This window comes from Pipistrellus kuhlii, unplaced genomic scaffold, assembly GCF_014108245.1.
Source record: "Pipistrellus kuhlii isolate mPipKuh1 unplaced genomic scaffold, mPipKuh1.p scaffold_m20_p_3, whole genome shotgun sequence".
Taxonomy (NCBI): Eukaryota; Metazoa; Chordata; class Mammalia; order Chiroptera; family Vespertilionidae; genus Pipistrellus; species Pipistrellus kuhlii.
The window spans coordinates 2215870-2235128 of NW_023425529.1; the positions used below are offsets into that span (position 1 = coordinate 2215870).

General features: G+C 55.3%; 1 protein-coding gene and 1 long non-coding RNA gene across 4 annotated transcripts in view; one reads left to right on the top strand and one right to left on the bottom strand.

The window, feature by feature from the left end:
- Positions 1 to 19259, top strand: part of TMEM184B (transmembrane protein 184B) — a 47390-nt gene that overhangs the window by 18576 nt on the left and 9555 nt on the right. For all 3 annotated transcript variants that reach the window (XM_045587496.1, XM_036454920.2, XM_045587497.1), the window contains exons 2-5: positions 6861 to 7106; positions 8561 to 8726; positions 18572 to 18662; positions 19065 to 19140. In XM_045587496.1, coding sequence (XP_045443452.1) covers positions 6915 to 7106; positions 8561 to 8726; positions 18572 to 18662; positions 19065 to 19140 — 525 coding nt within the window. In that variant the 5' untranslated portion in view covers positions 6861 to 6914. The remainder of the gene's footprint in view (positions 1 to 6860; positions 7107 to 8560; positions 8727 to 18571; positions 18663 to 19064; positions 19141 to 19259) is intronic.
- On the bottom strand, positions 15102 to 17947 carry LOC123653113. Its single transcript, XR_006742742.1, has 2 exons — positions 17787 to 17947; positions 15102 to 17551 (listed from the first exon to the last, which is right to left on the bottom strand). It is a non-coding gene; the product is annotated as an uncharacterized LOC123653113 (long non-coding RNA).

A 19259-nucleotide genomic window follows, 5' to 3' on the forward strand; every position in this document is an offset into this window, starting at 1 on the left:
AAAAACAGACCGAAGGACAAGCCGAGGATGAAGTCATCACCAACATTTTAACTCCTTTTGTTGGTGGCATAAAAAGCCTTCTGTCTGCGTGTGCTTGGTTACTTTTGGGAGTGGTGCTTTACTGAGAGCCTGGCTCTACGTTCGTGTGGTTCAGAGACCTGGTCTTCGGGCTGCCGTCCCTGGGAAGGATCGCTCGCTGCCCGGGCCACGCAGCCGCACACAGGAAACGCATCACTGGCTTTTTCTAAATCGGGTTCCTCATCTTTCCATCCTGTCCCCCGCGTGTGCAGGGGATTTGTTGAAATCTGGCTAGTACATTTCCATCCTCCCTGCTGCCAGATGTCTTTGTAAACGAAATGGAAGGTATTTTATTTTTATTTTGAAGTTCTTTATACAGGAGTCCCAGACCCACTGAAATGCTTTGGAAATTTTAAACAGATCATAAAATTGCGTCACGTAGGTTCATAGGACTTCAGATATGAGAGTTTTTGTAAGTTACAGACTGATAGTGTTTTCGGTAACGAAATCCTACTACAGAAGCGTTTCTGAATAGCACTAGCCTAGGTTTCTTCCAGAGAGCTGTGCCTTTCCAATTCTCTGTGATAACATTGTGGTAACATGTTAAACACGCTTACACATATTTTGAAAACATCACCAAGGAGCACATCTCTGACAATCAATGGTGGTAGAAAAAAAGAGGCAAATTTGGAGCAGTTTTTTTGTAAAAGAAACTGTGTTAAACTCGTTCATTAGGTTGGACAAGCAGTTTTTTAATTGTTTTTCTATAAGTCAGTCTCGGATACAGACAATTTCCTGAGTTATTGCCCATCCCATTACAAGTTTTGTGGAAAACTGCTGTTCTACTGTCTCAAGTTTTTATTATGGAAATTTTCAAATGCACAAAAATAGAGCAAATAGTATAATGAATTTCTGTCAGTCACTTCATTCGAAGTTAGCAACATTTGCAATCTTTAAAAAAATATTTTTATTAAAAATATTTTTATTGACTTCAGAGAAGAAGGGGGGGGGGAAAGAGAGAGAGAGAGAGGGAGAGGGAGAGAGAGAGAGAGAGAGAGAGAGAGAGAGAGAGAGAGAAACATCAATGATGAGAAAGAATCACTGATTGGCTGCCTCCTGCACACCCCACACGGGATCAAGCCCACAACTAGGGTATGTGCCCTGCATCTCATCTTTCCCTTTTATTTAATTAATTAACCTATTTCTCCCCTTTTAAAGAATAAATTCCAGACTTCGTGTTATTTTCCACCCTCAAATAATTCAATATACATCTCTACTTTTAAAACTTAAATATATGTTTTTATTGATTTTAGAAAGGAAGGAAGAGGGAGAGAGAGATAGAAACATCCATGAAGAGAGAGAACCATTGATTCTTCGTGCCCCACACTGGGGCTGGAGCCCACAGCCCAGGCATGTGCCCTGACCAGAAGCCCTGACCAGGAATCGAACATGACCTCCTTGTTCAGAGGTTGACACTCAACATCTGAGCCATGCCAGCTTGGCAAAACTTTTTAAAAAAATATATTTTATTGATTTTGTACAGAGAGGAAGGGAGATAGTTAGAAACATCGATGAGAGAGAGTCATCGACCAGCTGCTTCTTGCCCACCCCCTACTGGGAATATGCCCAACCAAGGTACAAGCCCTTGACCGGAATTGAACCCGGGACCTTTCAATCTCCAAGCCGATGCTCTATCCATTGAGTCAAACCGGTTTCGGCAAAACTTTAAAAAAAAAATATTTTAATAGCAAACTTACAGGAACAGCACAGAAGACAGACAACATTAAAAATATGTACTTGCATGTAGGACAACTCAAAGAAGTATAGTGAATGGATGGTATCTACTGTAAGTCTTATTTTACATTGTTATAAAGTTCAACTGCTGAAACTCGTTCACTGAAACATTTGACTTGCGTTTATACTTAAAAAGTTCACACACAAATGAAAAATGGAAAAACTGCCAATACCTGCTTTCTGTCCCCTCTTTCCCACTTGCAGTCATATCCTTAGCACCTTTCGACCCCATGAGAAAAGATACTTAACACTCAGAACTACCAACAGCAGGAAGAAAAGTTTTATTTGAAAAGAATGAAATGTTTCCAATCACAGTGGGTTCTTAAGCACGCTCTCCACGTCGGCGGCGTGCTGGCTGGTTGTCTTTTGGCATCCTTGTCACACGTGTGGCATGGAGAGCACACCGGTTGGTGTCTTCTAAAAGGCCAGCCAGACAGGCCGCCTGCCTCCTGCCAAGCGCCGCAGGCTGCTCTTCGGAAGCAGGTCTGGTTTGAAGTCCTGAGCCATTCCTTGCACCAGACGTGGGAACCAGAAGAGCAGTGGACTGAGAACGTCTAATTTCACCGGGGGCCAGAGTACCAGGCCTCTAACGATGAGGTTTCTTCACCCCTCCAGCAGAGGGCGCACCATCGAGAGCAGCTTTGGTAGCAGTTGCTCCTCCGTGCTTTACCTCCCGTCCGTTTGTGGGCAGTCTGCTCTGCAGGAGCCATGATACAGAGAGACCTCTTACCTGCTTCTCCTAGAGCTGGAGATCCGCGAGCGGGGGCGGCGCAGGTGTTAGAGAGCGATGGCCGTTGTGAACACAGTTCAGGCAAAACCTTTTTTATTTTGAAATAGTACTTGTAGGCTCACAGGAAGTTGCCAAAATAGTATGTCGAGTCCCACAGACCCTTCTTCCCCCACATGGTGACGTAGTTACAGTAGAACAGTATCAAAGCCAGGAAGTGGACATTAGGACAATGCAGGTACCTGGTACTCGGCCTTCGCTGCTTTTGCATGTGTGTGGTCCTGTATGATTCCCTCTCCTGTAGACGAGCCAGCACCACCATCAGGACACAGAGACCCAGTACCTTTGTGTCTGTGCGCCCCTTTGCTGTTCTGCGCCTGCGAGTCACCTGTTCTCCATCGGTATAGGTTTACCGTTCTGAAGATGTTACCCGGTGTGAACGAGGCAGCCGGGAGGGTGTTTTTTCAGTAAACACCACGTCCCAAGTCAGTCTGGGTGGCTGCCTATGCTAGTGGGAGTTCCCCTTGTTGCCAGTGTCCAACCTTCCACCTGCCAAGGGCATTGGGGTTGCCTTCGGGCTTTGGCGATGGTAAGTACAGCTGCTGTGAACTCCTGTGCACAGGTTTCTGTGTGAGCCTGACTCCATTTCCCGAGGGCAGGTGTCCGAGAGCGATTAGCGTGTTGCTTTTATAAGAGACTTTTTCCAGAGTGGCTGTACCCCACCATTTTGTATTCCCACCAGCAATGGATATGAGCTCATTTCTACATCTGTGCCAGCATTTGGTGTTGTCTTTGCTTTTTATTTATAAGGTGTAATGATAACTCATTGTGGTTTTAGTTTGCATTTCCCTAATGGCTAGGGATGTGAAACAGCTGCTATTTATGTATTTACCAGAGGCCCGGTGCACAAAATCCGTGCACTGGGGCGGGGGGAATCCCTCAGCCCGGCCTGTGCCCTCTCACAGTCCGGAAGCCCTCTGAGGGATGTCCATCAGTCGGACATCCTTAGTGCTGCCATGGGGGCGGGAGAGGCTCCCACCACCGCCACTGCACTAGCCAGACTGAGCCTGGCCACCAGGGGGCAGCTCCTGAATTGAGCATCTGTCCCCTGGGGTCAGTGCACATCGTAGCAACTGGTTGTCTGAGGTTCAGTTGATTTGCATATTACCCTTTTATTATATAGGAGGATTGGCCATGTATCCTTTTTTTATTTTTAAAATATATTTTTATTGATTTCAGAGAGGAAGGAAGAGGGAGAGAGAGAGAAAAACATCAATGATGAGAGAGAATCATCGATTGGCTCCCTCCTGCACATCCCCCACTGGGGAACGAGCCCGCAACCCAGACATGTACCCTTGACTGGAATCGAACCTGGGACCCTTCAGTCCTCAGGCCGACGCTCTATCCACTGAGCCAAACCGGGTAGGGCGGCCATATATCCTTCTTAAGTGAAATGTCCATTCATGTCTTTTGCCCGTCTTCCAATTTGATTGATGCTTTTTTGTTGTTGTTGAGCTTTGACCATTCTTGCTATATTCCAGATGCTAATCGTTTGTCAGATATGTGACTTGCAAATGTTTTCTTCCACTATGTGGCTTGTCTTTTCAATCTCTTACCTGAATCACAGTGTACATTTTCACTTTTTGTGAAGCCCAGTTTTTTTCAATTTTACGGGTCATGCTTAGGTGTCAAGTCTAGGAACACTTTGGCCCTAGGTTTTAAAGATTTTTCTCCTGTGTCTTCTACAAGTTTTATAGTCTTACATTTTACATTTAAGTTCGTGATTCATTGTGAATTAATTTTTGTATAAGAGGTAAAGTTTTAGGTTAAGGTTAATTTTTTTTTTGTTTCTAATGTCCAATTGTTCCAGTACTATTTATTGAAAAAATTATTATTCTTTCATTGGTAAGGCCTTTTATTTTTACACCATGCCATTATCACACTGGCCCAAACTGACAGGAGTTCTGTATGCTGAGTGTTTTAAGATGTCTTAGCTTCAGGACCCAATAGCTCCACACATTGCATTTGGTTGTAGTGTCTCTAGAGTCTCTTTTTCTGTAACAATCCCCCAGCCACATTTATTGGTAAGACATTAATTTGTTGGAAAAACCAGGTCATTCATCCTGTAGACTGTTCGGTGGTCTAGATTTGGCTGCTGTTTGCTCATGGAATCATTTAAAAAAATATATAGTTTTATTGATTTCAGAGAGGAAGGGAGAAGGAGAGAGAGATAGAAAAACATCAAAGATGAGAGAGAATCATTGCACGCCCCCTACTGGGGATCTAGCTCACAACTGGGAATCGAACCCAGGACCCTTCAGTCCTCAGGCCAACGCTCTATCCACAGAGCCAAACCAGCTAGGGCCTCATGGCATAATTTAATCTGATCCACTTCCCTCGATATTTCCTGGTACTGGTGATTAGTTCTAGAGGCTGGTTTCAATCCCAGTTCTCTTTTTGGGCAAGGGTCCTTCTTAGGAGGCGCTGTGCGCTTCCGTGCAGGCAGTGAGGAGGCCTAACACTTCCAGTGCCCCATTGAAGTGACATTGATCTTGACTGGGTTCGCCTCTGCAGCCCGATGCATCCCTTACCAATTTCCCGCCAGCCTTTCACCTGGTGGTTTTATCATCCACTGAGGACCAGGTCTCCATCCATTGTTTGTACTAGGAATAGTAAAATGGTCCTTTTTTATTTTATTCTGTGTCCTTGTATTAAGGGGACTTATGTAACACAGAACAACCCCCTTGTCAATTATGTAGTTGAGGGAGGCAGCCGATCAGTGATTCTCTCTCATCCATGTTTCTCTCTCTCTCTCCTCCTCCCCCCTTCCTCTCTCTCTGAAATAAATAAAAACATACTTTAAAAAAGAAATTGATAAAAAAGACAATACTGCATCCAGTACTTTGGGGGGATACTGTGGAAACCTTCACATCATTCCGTGCTACCCCAGGAGACTGCAAACCCAAGTCCACGTGACTTTTCTCATTTCTCAGTTGGAGATGTTACTTCCTCCAAAGTTGCTGTGAGAGGAAACGAGAGATTATGTTTGGGAAAATGATTTGTAAGCCACAGGGCACGGCGCAACAACATGGCGGCGTGGGTCGGCCCCGTGGCCACCCTCCCTGAGCCCCCCTTCCTGTGAGGACAGCCAGCTGCGCTGGGACGGGCCCTGTCTGCAGGGGCCTCTGCAGTGGAGGCAGCTCCCCTGGCTCCCCCAGCCTGTGGGGGGCAGCGTGTTTATAGGACCTGCGTCTGAGCCCTGGCTCTGATTTGGGGCAGGTGCCCCTGAGCGGACGGACTTCTTCTTGTGAACGGGTGACCTACATGAGGGAAGGAGAGAACACTGAGTGTCCAGTGTCACCTGGTGCCAAGAGGGAGGCACTGAGTGTGAGTGACAAGGCCCCGGGGAGAGGCTGGGCCTGGAGCTGCTGGGCCCCCTCCGGTGGGCAGGTCCGAGCTTAGACTTGGGCCTGGCTGGGAAGACGACCCAGGGCCCTCTCAGCTCTGCCTTAGAGCAAACAGCCCTGACACACGCTTGCTCAGAAAGTGAGGAGTTTGGAGTCTTTGTACCACTTCCTCCCATCCCCCTTCGATTCTCCTTTGTTCGTCTAATTTGGGATGCTAGGCAAAGATGATTTACAACCCAAGTCTCCTCTTTGTTTTTAATTTTATTGATTTCAGAGTGGAAGGGAGAGAGAAATATCAATGATGAGAGAAACTCACTGATCGGCTGCCTCCTGCACGCCCCCTATTGGGGATCGAGCAACCCGGCCGGACATGTGCCCTGACTGGGAATCAAACCACTGAGCAACACCAGCCAGGTCCAGGTCTCCTTTTTAAAGGACTATTTCTGGCACTGGTTTTCAATTTTGCAGTCATTCTTACAGGAACTATTTATTCTTAGACTTGTCACTGTGTCTCTTTTTCAAAGCTTGTCACCAATCTTTATATAGACAATTCCATTTTTGAGTTTCTTTATATAGATATCTTCTCCATTTGGGTTTCTAATCTAGATACATCTCCTTGTCGGTGTGTTAGAGATAATTTATTTTTACAGGAAAATAGACATGTAAAGGGCTCTCGGGTGAAGCTTACCGCTAAGCGCGCACACGGTGTGGATGGTGGGAGGGGATGCAGCGACATTGGGGAGGATGGGGACAAAGCTGGGAGCGTGGGGAGACGCCCACAGGCCAGGCTGCGGGCCCGCTGCACCCAGGAAGGCCCAGGGAGAGCTCCTGTCAGGGTCAGCTCGGCTGAGGATAGCCGCTTGGACTTGGAAGTTGTGAGAGGGAGGAGGCTAACACTGATTTCCTCTCTCCAGGCTGGCGCCTCGCTCCTCCCAGGCTCCTCTCAGGGGGCCCCTGTGGCCGGCACCATGACAGTGAGGGGGGCCGCACTGGCCCCAGGCCCGGTGTCGCCCACGACGGCAGCGGCCTCGCCCAGCGTCTCCGGGATCCCCGAGGGCAGCCCCACGGCCATGGAGCAGCCGGTGTTCCTGATGACGACCGCCGCGCAGGCCATCTCCGGCTTCTTCGTGTGGACGGCGCTGCTCCTCACCTGCCACCAGGTACCGGCCAGGAGCCCGACCCGAGCCGAGGTCCTGAGCGGTTTCTGGTCCGAAAGGTGTTAGTGAGGCGCCAGAGTGCAGCGGCAGACGGACCCTGCTCTCCGAGCTCCTCTGGAGAGGGGATGGCTCACCTCCCAGCCCAGGCCTTCCGGCTCCGCCTGTGGCTCCAGCATCCGGCAGCTCCAAGCATCACCCACCTGGGCCCTGGGAGGAGGTCACGTGGGCAGACACTCTGGGAAGTTTACCTTTCCGGATCCAGAAATGACGCTTGCTGCTCACTGTCCCTGCGCCAGGACTGGTCCGTGTCCATCCTGAGCTGCAGGGGCCCAGGACTGTGCGTGAGCACCCTTGGCAGATGAGAAAATGGGGACCCAGAGAGGGAGAAGGGGGAGGGCTAGCCTGTTTCCTTAGTCGTTGGCAGAGCTGGGGGAGAAGCCAAGTGTCCCGTCCCCCGTGCTCACAGGCCCAGAGGAGCCTGGTGTGGCTGAGACGGGCCTCGGCTGCCTGAGCAAGGAGAGGGCGGAAGGTCCCAGCAAAGACGGAGGCTGAGCTCACTCAGCGCCCTTTCAGCCCCTCGCCGCCGCCCTGCGTCCCTCCTTTCCAGAGCCCAGTGGCTTCCAAGGCAGCTGGCTCCCTGCGGACGGGAGTATTGTGTTCTTTTCCTCCGGTGCCCCTCGGCTGGGCCAGGCGTGAAGCCATGAGGCTGGGCTGGGAGACGGACTGGACGGGATCCTGGCGGAGCAGGTCCTGGCACTGTGTGTAGCTTTTCTTTCCCTGCTTTCTGAAAACCGCGTTCATTCTCCCAACCGCCCGGGCGGCAGGAGCGCGGCCTCTGCTCCGTGGGAAGTCAGACAGGACGAGCAGCCGCTCGCCAGGGAGTGCGTCCCCCCTGTCAGAGTGAGGCCCCGTCGGCCCGTCTTACGTTAGGGAGAGGGTGGGCCCCCGTGGGCACCCACCCCTGGCCTGTGAGAAGCTCCAGGGACCAGGTGTTCAGAAGGTGGAGGTGGGGGTCACACTGAAAGCCTCTTGCACCACACAAGGTGCCGAGGGCCCAGGGTGCTGGTTACAGCCGGCTCCGCGGCTCGGGTTTGGACAGCCTCGGGCGTGGACGCATGCTCCTGTGTCTGTGAGGCTGGCCTTGGTGCCTCCGCTGCACCCCACAAGCTCTCTGCACCCCGGGTCTGATGCTCGCAGCAGCCTCACCCGGGAGCTTCATCAACCCGTTTTGCAGAGGAGGCGGCTGAGGCTTGGGGGGGCCAGGGGGAAGTAATTCGGTCATAAATCTGGAAAATGGCTGAGCCAGACCCCTAGGCCAGCCGCCTCTTCCCCTGGAGCGGAGGGGCGGAGGGCGGAGGGGCGGAGGGCGGAGGGCGGAGGGCAGGGGGTGGGTGACGAGGGGCGAAGGGGCGGAGGGGTGGTCGGACGGGTCCGCTGATGCTGCCCTCTGCCTGCAGATCTACATGCACCTGCGCTGCTACAGCTGCCCCAACGAGCAGCGCTACATCGTGCGCATCCTGTTCATCGTGCCCATCTACGCCTTCGACTCCTGGCTCAGCCTCCTCTTCTTCACCAACGACCAGTACTACGTGTACTTCGGCACCGTGCGCGACTGCTACGAGGGTGAGACGTGTGGCCGCCCTCCCGGGGGCACCCCTCCCGCCTGGCGTCTGGGAGCCGCGGGCCCCTTCCTGGTTTCTCCTCGAGGGGCCGCCCCTCCTTTACCCACCGTCAGCCTGGAGGGCCAGTGACAGCACAGGTGTGGCCGGTCTCCCCCTCAGAAGCCTTTGCGGGGGGCTCCCAGAGCAGCGTCACAGACCCCAGTGTCCCCTCTCCCCGCTCTGTGTCAGGTGGGTGCAGAGGCAGCAGCTGAGGACCCGTGTAGCTAGGAGCTCCGGGTGCAGGTGGTTGGGGTTTCTCCAGGGTCTGTGGTGTGCGGGCAGCGCTGGGCCTCTCTCCCCTGCGCCTTAAGTCTGAGCGCTCTGGCCCTGGAGGCGCTCTGCTGTGCCGCCCAAGAAGGCGACCCGCTGCCTCCTGGGGCCTCCGCTCTCGCATGTGACGTGGGAGCATCACCAGCTCTTGCCGAGCTCCAGGCCCAGCCAGGCCCTGGGCCGCCGCCCTCCCAGAGCCTGTGCCACCTGCAGCCACCGCAGGGCAGGTGGCCTCTGGCCTGAGGCGTGGAGAATGAGCTGGTGCCGGCAGAGGGAGGCCGAGGAGCAGAGTCCATTCTGGGCCGAGAGGAGAGCTAAACTGAGGGGAGGGAGGAGTCCCGTGTGCCCAGCCAGGGTGGGTGGCTGTGAGGGGCCGGGGGCTGGAGGAGGGATTGCGCCGGGAGGCAGGGACAGGGACATACACAGCCTTGCAGGCCGCACAGAGAAAGCCAGAGCTTCTTTCTGACTGCTGATGCATAAAAGCATGAGGCGAAATGGCAGGCTCCCAAGCTCTCTACATGGACTGTGTCCAGAGGCCCAGGACAGGTCACAGGCCAGCAGGTGGGGGAGGAGGGGTCCTTGGATTCAAGATCCCTTCTGATGCTCGCCCCCTCACGGCCGTGTGTTCCCCGTCTCCTGCACCTGCACTGCTGTTCCTGGTAGAGTGACCAGAAGCATCTTTTCTTGTGCTGTGACCAGGCAGCTCTGACCGTGACCGCTTGTCAGCCTCCCTGGCTGGGGAGAGCTTGGTCCTTGGCCCTGGGCTTCATGCTCATCCCCCGAGAAACGAGTCTGTTTCCGTCCCAGTTTGAACCTGCGTGTCCCTGGGCACTCACAGGGCCAGGAGATGCCTTTGGACCTGGTGAGGAAATTCCGTGCCCAGCACACTGCGCCCACTGCCCCTTCGGCCACACTGGCCGCCTTTCCGGCCTGGGCACACCGGGCGTCTGCCCAGTGCCACAAGCTCTGCTCCGCCGGCCCCTCCTCTTCCTCCATCTGGACCCTGTGTCCCCTCAGAGAGGCTTCCCGGCTCCACTCTCAGACCCTGTGTGCAGTGAAGTGCGGTTCACAGTGAGTGCTGGTTGGTTCTCCCCTCCTGAGGGCAGTGCCAGCAGAGCCGGGCACATGGGAGGTGCTGCCCGTTCTGGAAGTTTGAATGAGGAAGGGACTTGGTGAAGCACCTGCTATGAGCCTTGCATTCATCCACATGCAGCCTCGTTAAATCCCTGGCTGGTGTCCCTGCCTCGCTGCCAGGGGAGGGTGCCGAGGCGGGGGGGCTCCGGTCCCGATGTTCCTGGAAGCAGCAGAGCCCCCAGCGAGACCTCTGGTACCGGGGAGCCACACAGGCTGGGGGCCGAGAATCCTTTCCATTCACCTGCCAGCCCCGCGTGGTGCAGCCTCTGTTCTTGTTCGTTCAGAATAAAGAAGCGGTGCCTGCCAGGGGAGCTCCTGGGGTGGGCGGACAGGCCCTGCAGGCTGGGTGCATGGCAGAAGGGGCACAGCCAGGGAGCCTCGCATCGCCCTCACTCCGGCCTCAGAGGCGGCAGCAGATGGTTGGCGGCTCCTCCCACTCAGAAGCCTCTTTGTTCAGGCCCTGCCTGGCCAGTCCTTCCTCCCAGCTCAGAAAGGGCCGTAGGAAGTCTGCATCTCCTAGCAGCGCGATTGTCCCGCCCCTCCCAGGCAGTGTACAGGCCACCAGAGGCCGCACGCTCGGTGTCCGCGAGGGGGGCGTGCCCTCGCCTCGCCCTTTCCCGCACCTCTGCTCCGCGTCTGGGCCCCTCCCTTCGTGTCTGTGTCTGCAGGGCTGAGCTCCGCAGGACCTGCCCAGCAGGCGTGGTGGTGGCGCGTCCCTCGCTGCTCAGAAAGCGGCCCCATCGGCTCCTCTTCCTCCCAGTCTCCGGAGACGGGAAGGCAGGAGTGGCCGGACGGCCGAGGAGCTCCCCTTCACTGGCCATAAGGCGGCATTTGCTTTTCTTTTTAATAAAATTAAAACAACTAGCGTTTTACTTTCATTAAAGTCACACGTGCATAGGGATGAAACAGGCTGCCCCAACTCCTCTGACTCCTACATTCACTGCACTTGCAACTCTTTTTTATTTTTATTGTTTTTTTAAAATCGGGATGATCATCTAATCCAGTGTTTTTCAACCTTTTTTGGGCAAAGGCACACTTGTTTCATGAAAAAAAATCACGAGGCACACCACCATTAGAAAATGTTAAAAAATTTAACTCTGTGCCTATATTGACTATATATTCTATAAAGTAATTCTCTTGAATAGGAATCAAATAAACACAAAGAAAGTATTTTATAATTACTTTATTATGAAATATTAAGTAAACAAAATAGTGAAAAATTATAAAATTCTTGTCTTGTCTGCACCTACGGCACACCAGGCAACGTGCCGCGGAACAGCGGTTGAAAAACGCTGATCTAATCAATGGAGCTACCCGGCCAGGGCCACTTTCAGTTCTTTAAACTTTCCCCCTAAATAACCTACGAACGTGCGGCGGCTGCTGCCGTGGATGTCTCAGTGTTCCGTGTGGTAAGTCTTCCTCCGGGAGCTGGGAGTCAGCGCTCACCTCCGCCTGCACACTCACACGCTCTCCTGCCTCCATCTCTGCGGCGGGTCAGGCGTTTCTGAGCCGCGGCTCGTGTTTGCGGTGCCCCGTGTCTGTAACCACGGCTCAGCTGCGCCTGCTGGGGTCTCGAGGTGACACTTCCTTGTTTCCCGGTGAGAGGGCGGCTCCCAGGAGCTTCCCGAGGAGAGGGGGTGTGGGAGTTCAGTTTTTTGAAACCTGAAAATTGTCTAACGTACATATGATATTGTTTTGTTTGGTTAGTTATCAATGGGAGTACAATCCTAAGTTGGAAATGATTCTCCCTCTGAATTTTGAAGGCGTGTTTTTCAGTCTTTTTGCTTCCAGCATTGTTTTCAGAAAGTCTGCTGGATTCTGATTCTCTCTCTTTTTTTTTTTTTAAATTGAGAGAGAGGAGAGAAACATCAATGTGTTGTTTCATTGGTTTATGCGCTCATTGGTTAATTGTTGTATGTGCTCTGAACAGGGATGGAACCCACAACCTCGGCATAGTGGAGTGACACTAAATAACTGAACCACCAGGCCAGGGCTGGATCCTGATGCTTAATGTCTGTATGTGACCTGCTTTACCCCTCGCTTTCAGGATCTTCACCCCCAGAGTTCTGAAATCTCAAAGGAGGCGGGATATCCATTGTGTGGGTGCCTGGGCCCTCTCTGAGTGCTGAGAAGCCCGTGTCCTGAGTGCTGAGCGATGTTCGTGCATGTTCCTATGCTAGCCCCCCCCCCGCCCCCCCAGTTTATTCTCCTTTCTGGAATTCCTGTGAGTAGGATGTTGCACTTCTGGATTGACCTTTAAGTCTTTACGGTTTCTTTTATTCTATTTCCCAGGAGCTTTAAACTTTTACTTTAAATATTTACCTTTGAGCCTTTCTACGGAAGGTTTTGTTTTCTTTATCATGTTGTAAAGCGTCAGGCTCTTTCCATTCCATTTTACAGTCCCTTGTGCTGGTGTTGGAGAGTATCTCCCTCCCCCGGACGCTGATTGCAGTTTTCTTCTGTTCCCTGCATTATCTGTCTCCGGACTTCCCTGTGTGTTTGTCTTGGCCTTTGACCTTTGTGTTGGAAGCTCTCCTCAAATGCCAGCCTCCCAGCTGGGTGACAGGACACGGCTTTCCTGTGCTGTTTTTATGCAGTGGTGGGGACAGGCACCAGATGAAGATTTTTATTTTTATTCTGGCCCTGTTTCCCCAGATGATAATGTTCTCTGGGTGGTAAAAGCTGGGCGAGCTGAGGTAAGGGTGCAGTTGTGGGAAGGGACCCAGACACCTCGCCCTTTGCACTCAGACCTCATCTGTTTGCCGCAGGTGTGCTCATTGCTGCCCTCGCTAAGCTCAGTTCTCTGAGAGGCGCTGTCCCCTCTCCTGGCGGGTAAAGCCGCGTGCAGACTTGCAGCCAGGTTTTCCATTTGCACCTTCACCCGCAGGCCTGGGGTTCGAGGCTCTCATTGGCCAGCTCCCTCCCCTCCGGTCAGGGGCCGCACTGACCATTCTGCATCTTAGAGCTTTGGTTAGCATTGCTTGTCGGCTGCCTCAGTGCCATCTCCTTGTCCTTGAAGGCTTGTACTTTTCCACCAATTCATTCTCATCCTAGTGGCATTCTGGGGGGAGAGGAGGAGGGAGAGTGGAGATAAACAGCGTGGATGGGTGGTAATATTGCCATTTTCCAAGGAGAGGGCTGAGTCTCAGAGAAGTAAATGGCTAGCTCAGGGTCCCTCTGATCGAGTATCTGCCATCTGGTGAGGCTGTAACTCACACCGCAGTCCACACGGCAGCGCCAGGCTGAGGAGCAGCGGAGAAACCAGCCCCCTTCCTGCATTTAGTGATTGGGGGCGGGGTGGGAAGGAGCTCCTAGAGACAACACTGAGACAGCCTGAGAGCTGGGGAGCTGAGCGCGGGGCGAGGAGGCAGGGTGCCGAGGAGATGCTTCCCCTCGCTTTACGCAGCGCTGTGTCCCAGTAACGTTTGTGGCCATCACGCTTTACCACCTCTTTTTCATTACCCTGAGCGCATTCTCACCTCCCAGGTGCCCGGAAGAGTACATGTCACCCCCGTTTTACAGCCGTGGGAAGGGATCCGAGGCTAAGAAACCGGCCCGGGATTCCTGGGTGCTTGCCGAGGCCAGGCTCGCCCGTGCCGGCTTGGTGAAGGAACACAGGAGGCGTTTCTCAGCGAAGATTGTGAACTCCTGTCAGGGGAAGAGATTTTACGGGCCTGGATGAAACAATTAAAGAGTGCCTCTTCGTTCGCCCAGTTTCAGAATTTGGACAAGGTCAGCTTCCTGGAGCCTGGCCCCAAATGAAACTCTTGGTTGAGAGAGAGTAGCCAGGATGAGCCCAGCCCAGGGCCGCAAACACGGCCACAGGAGGCCCGCGGGCCGCGCTGCCAGGACGCTCAGGAGCGCGGAACAAAGAAAGGTTTGCAGAAGAGACCAGCAGAGGGTCCCGGGAGAGAACAGCGATCCAGGGGCAGGAGCAGGGTCGGCAAAGGGCAGACGCGGCCCGGGGGTGAGGGGGGAGAGGAGGGACGGCTTGGCAGCATCGCGGAGCCCGGGGCCTTTCCCAGGCAGAGCCCGCCTCGCCATGGCTGTAGCACATCGTGCTCGTTATTGTCCGTGTGATCGTCAGTCACTGAGAAAAGAGCAAAGCCTGTCCTGAGCCTCTTTATGAGCAGAGATTTCTGTCCAAGTGCTCAAAAAGAGTTTTCCGGGCTCCTCATGAGCTAGCTGCAATAAGAATGCCCACGTCTTTCCAAATAACCAGAGTTTCTGTGTAGCCAAGACAGCGAGGCCCCGGGGCCGCTATGGGTGTGACCTGGCCGTGGCCAGGGGCACCCAGGCCACAACATGGGGGCCCAGGAGTGTCTGGAGCAGCCGGAGCGCTTCACTTACCTGTGGTGGGGGGCGCTGAGGACTCCCGACCCGGGGCTCCTGTCGGGGGCCTCTGTGCGGCCCGGGCCCTCGGGCGGTGCCGCTCAGTGGTCCCTCCGCGGGCGTGCCGGCGGGGCTGGTGGAGAGCAGGGCCTTGGCCAGCGGCTTCCTGTCCAGGCTGCTCAGGGTTAGAGATGCTGCGGTGAGAGAGAAAGCCAGGAGTCCCGGTTGGAAAGGAAGGACCTGTGAATTGTCAGCTGCTCAGACCCCTTTATGATGTCTGTTAAGTGGCTGCGTGCCCTGGGCGGTATGGCTCAGCTGGTTGGAGCGTTGTCCCTGCCCCAAAAGGTGGTGGGTTCAGGGGTTCATACTGGTCAGGGCACATACCCAGGTTGTGGCCTGTGTGGAAGGCAACGAATTGATGCCTCCCTCCCTCCCTCCCTCCCTCCCTTCCTCCCTTCCTCCCTTTCTGGTTTCTCTGAGGCCTCTCCAGGGGGGACCAGAAATGAAAGCATGGCCAGAGGGTAGTCAGGTGACAAGGCCGCTGGCTGAGAACCTCACTCCAACCCGCTGTGCTTTCCTGCGTCCAGGGCCAGCATACCTCTGTTTGTTGCTGGGTGGGTTGACGTGTCCGTTTACACACCCTTGCCGGAGCTGGGCGGCTCTGTAACTTTCTGGGAAGGGATTGGCTTGCGCAGATGGTCCGGCGTGGGCTGGTTGGACCATCTGGGAGAGATTGTCTTGCCTCCCTTCTCTGAGAATGCATGACCGACTCACTCATGATTCTTTAATGGAATCGTCCCCAACTTGGTGTGACGCAGCCTCGCCGGCCAGAGCTCTGGTAAAAGGTGGAGGATCTTGAGCCCAGAGGTGGGTGAGGTCGGACGGTACTGACCCGCGGAGAGAGCTCGGCTGCACGCTGGCGTACGTGGTGCAGGGGAGGGTGTGGGCTCAGGCGCCAGCTCCTCTCCGTGGAAGGCAGGAGGCCTGTGGGAGTGGTTCCGTGTGGAGGGGCTGGTGAACCTCAGCCCCTGGGGGTTCCCTGGAGGGTTTTGTCTTTCGGGCCTGAAGTCCGATCACCTTGGGGAAGGCTGCTCAGCATCCCGTGAGAGGGCGAACCTGGCACAGAACCGAGTGTGGGCGAGGCTGGCTGCCCTGCAGCTCTGAGCCTCCCGGATCCCTGGCCCACGCCCATCATCCATCTCTTCCGTGTTTACCGTGTGTAAGCGCGGGCCTCGGGCAGTTGGTGGGGGTGGGCTCCGTTTCTACCTGCAGGGACTTGACAGTCTGGGAGAAACAGCAGGCCACATGCTGTGGACTCTGCTCAGGGTGAGCTCGGCTCATCCAAGGCGGGGGCTGTGCTCATCCCCTCCGGCCTCCCAGCAGCCCCAAGAGGAGGGGTCCTGGCAGCACGGAGGTCCAGGGACACTGCCCGAGGCCACACAGCTCTCCGTGGCAGAGCCTCGCCCACACCCAGGAGGTCTGGCTGGGCGTTCCCGGCGTTCCTGCCACTTCACGCTGCCGCTGTACTGGAAGGATCGGGCGGGTGCAGAGAGCTCACCGTGTGGGAAGTGAGCATGGCCACAGGGCAGAGGCGGCCGCCAAGGAGAAGGCGGCCCCTCAGCGGGCTCTCTCTGAGAGTCAGAGGGACCCGAATGTGTGGCGTAGAGAGCGTGGCATATGCCGGAAGTGGTTTTATGTAAAGGTTCTACTTACGTGGCGTGTAGAGAACTATCCCAAACAGCCCCGTGTAAAACCACGTCATCTCTGCTGGCAGTGCCGGCCAGGCATCGGGACGCACGTGGCATGGGTTGCCCCTGCCTGTGGTATCGGGTCTCAGCTGGCCAGATTCTTCTGGAACCTGACTCACTCGTGTCTGGCAGTGGGTGCTGGTCCCTCCTACATGGGGGTCAGCCTGGGCTTCCCGCACGGTCACTGGGCCCGAGGGCAGGCATCTCGGGAAAGAACAGAGGAAAGAGGCTTCTGACCCCAGAGTCAGATGTCACGAAGCATCGCTTCTGCTGTCACCCGGGCCACCATCTTCGAGCGGAATGACGAGACCCCGTCTCTCAGCGGTGTTATCAGTGTCGGAGGGTGTGGCCGTCTTTGGAAAATACCATCGGGCGCAATATGGCTGGCCCCAGCCTGGGATGGACACACCCCTTCCACAGGGCCTTGTGTGGGTTGGACAAAGGTTATTAGCAGGCTGACGTCAGGTTTGGCTAGATGCCCCCTCCCCAGACCCCAAAGTAGTTGCTGTCATTGAGTGATCAGTGGGCATGCCTGCAGTCACCAGCCACCCTGAGCTGCTCCTGAGCCAGGCAGACAGCACACAGTCCCCAACCTATCTAGGGAGGCTGCCCCCCGCGAGGGAGACAGGCAGGTAGCAGCCAACACTCAGCGCTGCTGAGCGCTGCCCACTCTTCCGAGCTCTTTGCACACTCACTTCAACCTCTCGGCCACCTGGGAAGGAAGGAAACTGAGGCTCACGGCTAACCCAGTGGCAGACCCAGGCGGTAAACCCTCCCAGCACATGTGATAGGTGCCAGGGGTCATATTTATAGAGGGTGCTCCCTGGGGTCCTATCCAGCTGAGACATGAGCCCTTCGTAGGTTAGAGCAGCTGTGAGTGGCAGAAAACACCCAAATACCTTCCTCTCCAAACTGAAGGCCACCGTTCGCCTCCGGCTGCTGAGCCAGGCTTTCGTGCTGAGGTCTGCACAGCGTCTGCACGTCCGCGGGGCCCTGGTGACAGCACTGGCCCAGAGTGGCCAGGACTCGTCTGATGGGAGTGCGGAGGGAGGGACACCCCAGGCAGGGGAACAGCCAGTGCAGAAGCAATAACAGCTGAGGGCAGGGGCTCTCAGTGCTGCCGGGAAGGAAGAGTGAGGGGCGGGCAGGGACCACGGCACCTGTGGGGAGACCTTGAGTGCCAAGCCAGGGGCTGCGCCGGGAGCCCCGAGGCCTCCGGGCTGCAGGGGCCGCTGGGGCAGAGGAGAAGGGGCCTCTCTGGCCCCATTGGACCCTTGCCCTGGCCTTGCTTTGCTGGAAAGCTCTCTCTCTCTTTTTTTTTTTAATATATATTTTATTGATTTTTTTACAGAGAGGAAGGGAGAGAGATAGTTAGAAACGTCGATGAGAGAGAAACATTGACCAGCTGCCTCTTGCACACCCCCCCAGCAGGGATGTGCCCGCAACCAATGTACATGCCCTTGACCGGAATCGAACCCGGGACCTTTCAGTCCGCAGACCGACGCTCTACCGCTGAGCCAAACCGGTTTCGGCTGGACGCCTCTCCTTGCTCCCTGCTCTCGGCCCCTGCCCCTCCTGCCCCGTCCTTCGTGGTGCCCTCTGCCACACTGACTCTTCCACACTCGCTCTCCTTCCTCGCTCCTGGCACAGCCCGCTGCTTTGGCATCCTGCAGGCAGCAGCCTTCACTCTGCTGAGCCAGCAGACATCTCTGACCAGGAGCATTGCTCTATTTATAGCATAGAATTTACCACATACCTCTCCGCGGCGCGGTCCTCCCGCAGGTTTTGTCTCTGCCTCAGTGAGCTGACCCAGCGTCTCGCCATTGCGCCTCTCTCCGCACTCTCCTGAGCTCAGTGCAGACGGGCACTGCGGGCTGTGAGCGAGCGGAGGTGCCGCTGTCTCCTTGCTCAGGGGTCTCCTGAGATGCCCCTGGAGAGTGTGTTACTGTTGTAACTCTGTGGCCCATACACAATAGAGAAGAGCGTAGGGTGAATTAGAAAGCTGGTACACTGCCATCTCCCCCAAGTCCCCTCCGTGCCCATCCTGACCTGCCCTCCTCCCGTCTCCCCACACAGCCCTGACTTTGGTGGTAGTCACTCCCGTGCTGTACAGAGTGAGCAGCAGTGTGTACGCATCCCTAGACAATATGAGCTGTCTCTGCCTGGTCCGGGTGAGATGGAGTATTCGCGTGGGTGCTCCGTTACTGCCAGGACCGTTCTTCACTGTGGTTGCTGCTCAGATTCCTGCCCTCTGTTTACCGTCTGTTTACCGTCTGCTTACCGTCCTGTGACCGGTGGTTCGCTGTGGGTGCTCTCTTCACAGCCCTGGTCATCTACAACTTCCTGAGCCTGTGCTACGAGTACCTCGGCGGAGAAAGCGCCATCATGTCAGAGATCAGGGGGAAGCCTATCGAGTGAGTACAGCCCTGCAGCCCACTGCCTGCCTCTGCCTGCCTTTCTCCCCGCTGTGCTGGCGGCGGCCGCACACAGCCCCTCTGCGCCTGCGGCCTGGACTTCCCCAGCAGGGTCCCGGCTCTCTCCTCTGCCTCCCCATCTTTCCGTGCTTCTGTTTCCCTCCTGCACTGTTTACATTCAGCCTTCACAGGTGGTTTGTCACCCCGAGGCTGGCCGGAGCAGCCTGCTCCCTGATGCTTCTCCAATGCTCTCCGCAGTCTCCCTGTACTTGGCCTTGGGCGCAAAGCTGTCCCCCCCCACCCCCGTGCCCTGGCTTGTCTGGATGTGAGGGAGGGCAGCCCCCAGCCCCCCTGCCCCGAGTCCTAGCTCTCTGCTCACCACCCCTCCGTGGTCTCTTCCAGGTCCAGCTGTATGTACGGCACCTGCTGCCTCTGGGGAAAGACGTACTCCATTGGATTCCTGCGGTTCTGCAAGCAGGTGTGTGCCCAGCTCCTGCCCGGCTGCCCTGGCTCCACCTTGGAGTCCCCATTTCCTGTGAGCCCCCCAAGTACCAGCACCCAGTCCCCACACAGTTGGGGGTGCCCCTGCACTTACAG